Raw genomic sequence first — 8,165 nt, forward strand, 5'->3', positions numbered from 1 at the left:
GATGTGCATGTGTTGTGTAAATGAGAGATTAAAATATGAAACTAACAATATGCAAACATATGCATGGAAATGCTGAGAACCTGTTAGCTGAAAGAGTGATTTCACACCTTTATTATTTTCTTTAAGCTGTCTCCAATTGTATTCTTGCTTTGTTTTCCTACAGAGCATGTTCTTGGATCTGGCAAAGGCACCCATGTTTTAAACATTCCTTATTCCAGTTTAATTTTTTATACTTCACCCAGTTATTAACAATTTCAGTATGAGCTACTATAGCAGTTTTCTTGGCTGAATTTAAAGCAAAGAAAGCTTAATGTTTAGAAAGCAATTTGCTAATAGCTATGCATAATTTATGTATGTCTTGTAAACACCTTTGTCAGAATACGTGCTGAACTCTCCTCTTTCAGTAAAAGGAACATTTTTGGCCATATCAAAAGTTCTATTTCAATGAGTGTTTTTATACCTAATTAGCTCGGTCATATGTTGGGTATTTATATGATTGGATGTCTGTGTGGTTGGGTTTTTTAAAAAAAAATTACTGTACCAACTACTAAATCATAACTAACCACTATAGTAACTATTATATTTAATAGCGAATTCAGATTTTCAGAAAATACAGTTTTTAAAAATATTTATTTGCACACATGTCTGCAGATTATAATACATTTTTATAGACTATGTAACTAATACACTGCTACAATATTTAGAAAGTCCTATGGAAGTAATTCTGAATGAAGCTTCTGGTTTTATAGCTGTTTTCTCTGTCCTTTTTTTGCTTTAACAATAAATAACAGTACAGGAAATAAAAGGCAGTTTCTGCTTGAAGAAACTGTTGGACTGTATTAGCACTGTGCCTGTTCTTGCTTTTGTGCCATTTCACTGCTCCTGTTGGTTGATGCAATAAAACTCAAGTTACTGTGTTTTACAGAAGTTATGTTGAATTGTTTTTCTAAGGAGAAACTCTTACATTTTTGTGTATTAGCATTTCAGGCCCATGTATGAGACAGGATCCACAATGAGAAAGCGAAGAAATAAATTGTAGATGAAATATAATTATGAAATTAGTTCCTTGGGTTTTTTTTGTTTTGCCTTGTTTTGTTTCAGTGGAGAGCCTCAGTGTTACTTGCTGAAGTAGCATGTTTGAAAAATAAGATACAACTGACCTGACTGAGACAGAGGCAGATCAAGATTCAGATGGGAGAGTGCTAGTGAATATTATTGTGAATATTGTGAGAGAGTGAATATTACTATATGTAATCAATTGCTAACTGCCTGCATAGATATATCACCCAGAAGGCTACGTGCTTGGTACCCAAATCTCTTATGATATGTCGTGAGAAGGTTGTGTGCTTACAAAATACGAAATCAAAAAATGCCATGGTGAGCATGATCATAACTGGGCACATACAATTAGTTTATTTTTTAATAAAGAAACCCTTTACAGCAGCTAATATTATGTATTTCTTTTCGTTTTAGAGATACAATGTAGAAATGTCAATCAGGCACCCGAAAAAGATGGAACTGCTTAGTAAGGTTGAAGCTCTGAAGAAAAGTGGTGTTTTACTACCAAACGATCTTCTTGAAAAAGTGGATTCAGTTAATGAAAAATGGGAACTGCTTGGGGTATTTGCATTTTTATTACTGTTTGTGGGTTATGTGTACATTTTTGTGTGTTGAAGTACACTGTCTGTCTGATTTCTAATTTGAAGCACAAATATCTCTCACTTTCAATCCACCACGTACATTTCAAACAAGCTACTCATTCTATTATAAAAACTCCATAGTATTTTCCACTTCTGTTGATTTTTTTTATTCCATGCTTGTCTCCTGTCTGAGTTTAATAATTTTAGTTCTTTAATACATAAAAAAATGTAAGTAAAATATGCCATGTATTATGGGTATGCACCAAGTCAACTATAATGCAGTATATCTGATATACACTGACTGTCATGCTTGAGTGAATGTTAATAGAATTTATTTTGAAGGTACATGTTAGAGACATCTACTGTTTAACTATTTACTATACCTTTAAGATGAAAAGTGGGGTTGTCACTGCATATTTCAGGTCACACTGATGGCTCAAAAACAAATATACAGATTCAATACAAATCTGCATACCTGAAGCTGAGAATACAGCCAGGATATGTTTCATGCTGTTGTATTCAGCTCACTTTTGACAAAAGCCAAAAAAGTTTCATGTAATTCATTTCACGCTATGATGGGCTGGGTCTCAGCCAAAGAGTGAGATACAAGAATCTGGCAAAAAAAGCAATATAGGGATTCTGTTACCCAGAGACCAGTGATGGCACTGTGCAGGAGACACTATTGTCCTATTGTTGTAAAACAGCTGAGAGAGAGAGAGAGAGGTCAAACTATATATTTTTCCATCCACTTCTCTCCTTAATTGCCTTCACTTCAAATCAAGGGTAAGATAAATTTATAAATTACTTTAAATGATTAATTATAGATGTGTGATATTAGCAATACAGTTACATTGCATAATTTTGCATGCTATTATCCTAGTTTAAAAAACATTTCTAACATATTACAAGTAAGCTATATATGCAACCTGCAGCATTTTAAATACTGGCTCGTGTAACTTTAGCTTATTTGGTAATGCAATAGTAATTCCAGAAGGCTGGATTTTTTTGGTTCAGCACAGTTGCTTCTAATCGCTTGATTGTCTAAATGTGCAAATTGTCAGAAAATGTTAAAAGTTGCCTTATGACCAGTAAGCTTATTACTTTTTAATGTGTGGCATCACCATAAGCATTTTAAAACTATTTGATCATTAATAAATTTACTGATAAAAATAGGACTTACCAACCTATTCTTTTACATCTGATTATGGCAACTTGTATTTTTAAAATAATTGAAGATGTAAGCCTTACATTTATGATTTTCAGTGTATTTAATCGGCTTAATTCAGTGGTACTGATTAGAGCTGGTAGGATACAAAACTATAAGATAAGCAACTGATCATAATTCTAAAAATCTAGAAAAACTCTGCCTTAAGAAAATTGAAGCCCTTCACTTCTCAGTATGTTAAAATCAAAATATATCTCCAGATTTTTACCATTAATTTCAGCACTTACAGAAAAATAAAATATAACTATTACAGTTTCCCTGTTAAAAGCAGTTTCATGAATAATAAGCAGAGTTTGATAGAGTTTTGTTTAATTTAATAAAAACCTCTGCAGAAACTAACAGCACTAGACATACTGTTTTAATTGGCATGATTACATTTTAATTGGCATGAAAAAAATTAAAGACAAGGATTTTAACTTCTAACAATGGTAAAATAGAGGGATATGGTTTTTAATATTACTTTCATCTAAGGTGAACACTGTGGAATGGAAATACATTAGAATGAAATGTCAGTGGTGCGTACAGTTTAATCTGTGAAATTTTGTCCCCTGTGCTGAATATTACTCTGTCTCAATTGCATATTAAACAACCCTATCAAGGCAGGCATTGGCATCTGCTGTGCTGACACAAATTGTGAATTAAATGAAATTGATGTCCTCTGTCGTATATTTATGAAGACGGACCATTCTCTGAAGTATTCTGTTTATGAAGAATTTATGATTGCAAACTGTTCCAGAACAAAAAAGTGGCAATAAATTCTTTTTTGTGACCCTACCCTCCAAGGGCATTGATTTCACCTCCTGCTGCTACTTTTGTTACAGCATAAAAACAATAGCTAGCGCTGGATTCCACTGAGGGTCTTCAAATTATCAATATTTGCACCATGAAAATAGAGCACTGTTGCCAAGAAAGCATGTTTTTCAGTTATGATCTCCTAAAGACATTATTTACAGAATGCCACGTAGTAGATTAATATCTGTTGCTCTCATTTTATTTTTTAAGCTTATTTTTTATAAACTAACCTCATTGTTATAAATTATATTCCAATAACTTTCTAAAGCATGTATTTTCAACAGACAGCTGTACTGGGTCACCTAAAACTGTAACTTCATGTTACAATAATTAACCACCACTAATTATCAGTTTAAAAGGTTATTGGATGTGAGTGTCAGTGTATATTCAATATTCTACAATCAGTAACACAGATCTAGTGCTTATAATAAGTGTCAGCCTGACAGCCTCTTATAGGTCAGATAAAATACTGCTTGGCATAGAAGAAGCAGGCAACAGCATATCTCCCTTGTTAAAGGGAGAAGTTAAATGATTGCCTTTCAAAATACTGAAAAGGAAGGTAACTTTCTATCCCTGGCCTCTTCAGAATATTCAGTATGATTACTGTGTCCACTATCAAAATGTTACTCAGTGGTTCTTTTATTAGAAATACTACTTTGAAAAGCTGCAGTAAATTAGTTTCATTAGCAATCACAGGTGAATGTTTATTCTGGTCCATTATTTTTAAAGTGGATGCTTAACATGGAGAACTTAAATTTGAATTTTGTTGCCTAAATAATTGGCCTGATGTTCAGGAACACTGAGGATTTGCAGTTTCCAGGTTATTTGAGTCTGAATGTGTTCATCCACTTTTAAAACCAAAACAGCTGTTTTGTGACCTAACTGCTCCTCTATACAGTCTGAAGGCTATGTGTTTGGAAACTATGACCTGACAGTTCATACCTCAAAAAATATTTCAATGTTTCCCCAAAAACTTAGATGGTACCTTGGATAGGAGTCTGGTGAACTCAGTACTTGTCACATTTTCTGTTGCTGCCTAGAAACCAGTAACTGTCATGGTCATAAGCATCTAAAGCCAGGCACAAATTCTGCAGAGTAACAAGTTTACAAAGTTATGTAGCATTTTGTCTCCTCTGTCCTTAATTGCTCTTAATAAACATTGATTTATCATCCTTCTAGCAAAGTCAGTGACCCAGAGAGAACAGCATAAGTGTGACACAAGGGTACAAAAAATGAAATTGATTGAAACAAGGAAACAAAGAATGAAATTGATTGATATTAGTAGTAATTACTAAAATACCACATCTCTAGTTATGTAACAGATGCTTCTTGTTGCACATTAACCTGTATATGTTTTGGTACATAAGACTAATCTATGTTTTCTTTATCTGATGCATTAGAAAGCCCTAGGAGAGAAGATCCAAGACACAATGGTAGGGCACAGTGGGTTAGGTCCACGTGACCTGCTCTCGCCTGAAAGCGGCAGCCTGGTGAGGCAGCTGGAGGTCAGGATCAAAGAGCTGAAAGGGTGGCTGAGAGATACAGAGCTTTTCATCTTCAATTCCTGTCTGAGACAAGAAAATGAAGGAACAATGAATGCTGAGAAACAACTGCAATATTTTAAGGTAATAAAAAAGGATCCTAGTTTTCATAGAGAGACTCTTCTTTACAGTAGGACAAAGTATTTATCTTATACATAATGTAATGTAATGCATGTACATATTTAATCATATATTTTCACCTTCAATTGTGTACTATGTGTTAATTCATATCCATTTTATCGAATCTTTACAATCATTTTTATTTCTTAAAGGTCTTGCAAATGGGAGCTTTAGAGGGCTAATTACACCATGACCAGAAAAGCAATAGTATTTTTTCCTTCTACTACAGTATAAATCTCATAATCATGGAATGGGTTGAGTTGGAAGGGACACTAGACATAACCTAGTTCCAACACCCCTGACATGGTCAGGGAAAAGAAAACAACTGAGTTTTGTCTCAAAAAGCTTCACTCTGAATTTCACTCCCTACCTCAGTTAATTAAGGTGTTGTGTGATCATCAGTTTAATAACTATTTTCTGCACATATGAATCAAATATTTCAGGTAACAATTACAGAGGAATAAATTTAGCATACATGAGAAAACATTCAAGGCTGTGGTGACTAGATATGTAGAAAAAGACATATGCACTATGAGATTTGCATTAACCTAGGCCACGTCTTAAGCCTAAACCTGAAAATTTATGGAAAGAAGGGAAAAGAATTGTAGTCATAATGCTATATTCAGATGAACAAGCTCTTTCAACTGAAGGCCAGCTTTCAGCTTTGCAACTGCCTTAGAGGAGGTTGCATGTTTTGTTCCATTCCTGAAAAGTAGTGGGATTGTCCAGGAAAGAGGGCTATTAGGTTGGCAAATAAACCTGGTAGAACCATGTGATTTTCTTCTGTTCACAGCTTCTAAATAAACCCTCACCTGAGTCATCATTAGAGATTCAATTTACTCTGCAAGTGATCTTTGACCAAAGAATAAGAAGGAAATCATAAGTCATTGTTGAGCTCTAGAGGTAAAGAGGTTTTTCTCTTCCACTAGTACACCAGTGTGTCTAGGGCAAGAGAACTCTTAAGGTGAGGGAAAATGTTCTAAAATATGCACCTCAAAGAGTATGTAGCAAACAATTCTAAATATACATTTTTCGTACAAGCGTTAAAGAACAGCAGAAAAATTACCCTCTTTCCATTTAGTCATGCCTCACCTCTTCATTTTCCAATCATGACAATTCATGAGAAGATTGTGTCAATGTAGTTAAAGTTGGTGTTTTCCAGGCTCCTGAGCTTGTCCATTTCAATGCAATTTTAAGTTTTCTTATATCAATTCTATTTTTTAATGATTTGCAGTCTTCTGCTAATTGGGTTTAAAAAATCATGCTGATTCTGTTTGATCTATCAGCAGACGTCAACGCTAGTGATTATGAAGGAATTTTGATAGACCTGCAGAACTTTACAGCAATAGATGTATGTTTTTCATATGACATACTGGATGCTCTTATTTCTGTGGAAAATTATGGCATTTTTTTAAATGCATAACTATGGATGTAAAAATTTAATTTCAGTTAAACTTTTTTAAAATATACATTTATATAAATATAACTAAGACTTCTATATCTATGTACACAGATATCCCATAGCAATGTTACTTACATATTTGGAATGTGCACAAATCTCTCAAATTAAATCTTTTAACACATACATGACATGATATCATGCCAAGAGCTCTAGAGATGTTAAACAGGGTAGTATCACCCAGCATGATGTAACCAGAATATTTCATTACTCGGTTGATTATCTATTAATTACACAAATAATACATTAATTATTTTCAAAATGGTAGCCATTAGAGTATAAAAAATAATTACCTATCAAATATGGTGAGAGCACATCACTTTGTCATATATATTAAACCATCTTTGTCTCATTAAATCTGAAATCCACTATAAGTAAGCTTTCCATTCTTCACTGATCTCCTGGGGAAGCGTATAAAAGCGAAAATGGATATAATTAACAATACTGCAATGTATAATACATATATTTGAGAAAGAACACTTAGACCACTTTCAAAAACATTAGCTATGCCACTAGTAGGAAACCTGCTGGGGTTTAGTTTGACTTACTTTCCACTTAACTTAAGAGTTTAACCTTATTACTGCTTTCACTCTGGTAAGTGAATCATTGTTTCTTAATGGAAATTTATTGCGCTGCACTATCCCAATTATAAATATAGACACTGTACACAGAGAAACATTTTTAATAAAATAAACTCAAGAATGGCATTGATTTTCATTTCATAATGTTATGCTTTAAATTACACTTATGCCTTAGGAAAAATGGTTAATTTCTGAGGTGTTTTCCTTTCATTTTGCAGGTTTTCACAGAAAGTCAATGTCTGTTTTAGGGTAGAACCCAGCTACAGTGGCCCTACCCTTTGTAACCAACCACAGGGCAACTCTTCTTTTCTTGCTTTAAGTTACTTCTCTAAATATTTTTGTCTTTTGTGATGAAGAGAGGCTGCTTCCTTGCATTTGCTTCCATTTCTTAGTTTTACTCAAAATTTAAATCCTGCTGAGTATGTTTAGCTGGGTTTTCCCATCATTATTAGCATATTTAGGTACTAGAATTACTATAAGATTGTTAGTTAACATCATTACCCAGCTTACGTAAGGCCATGTATTTCTGAGCTTTGTGGCAACTATGTGATATGCTTTGGTCAGCCCAGTGTTCTTTGTGCAACACAACATGCAGCATGGCTGCAGACCCATTTTGTTACTCATTCCACTAGGTTTCAGTGCTCTTGGCTGCCTACAAGCATTTTCATATGTAGTGATGAAGAAGAGGTACAAACGAAAAAAAAAAGAGGTACAACAGTCCATAGTGGCACTTGCTGGCCAAACCACAGCAGCATTAAGTGAATTTCCAAGCATAACCTAACCCCAGCTTCTGTTCAAGAAGGGGGA

The 8,165-nt window shown here is 34.0% G+C and overlaps 1 protein-coding gene across 1 annotated transcript in view; it reads left to right on the plus strand.

Annotated features, from left to right (window-relative positions):
• Positions 1-1,473: 1,473 nt before the first annotated feature.
• The window catches only part of AKAP6 (A kinase (PRKA) anchor protein 6), a gene marked incomplete at its 5' end in the record, with an annotated part of 52,791 nt that continues 46,099 nt past the window's right edge, over positions 1,474-8,165 (plus strand). Inside the window, 2 exons of the mRNA XM_009083599.1 lie at positions 1,474-1,620; positions 5,058-5,282. Coding sequence (XP_009081847.1) covers positions 1,474-1,620; positions 5,058-5,282 — 372 coding nt within the window. The remainder of the gene's footprint in view (positions 1,621-5,057; positions 5,283-8,165) is intronic.

Source organism: Acanthisitta chloris, unplaced genomic scaffold (genome assembly GCF_000695815.1).
Source record: "Acanthisitta chloris isolate BGI_N310 unplaced genomic scaffold, ASM69581v1 scaffold19941, whole genome shotgun sequence".
NCBI classification, from domain to species: Eukaryota; Metazoa; Chordata; class Aves; order Passeriformes; family Acanthisittidae; genus Acanthisitta; species Acanthisitta chloris.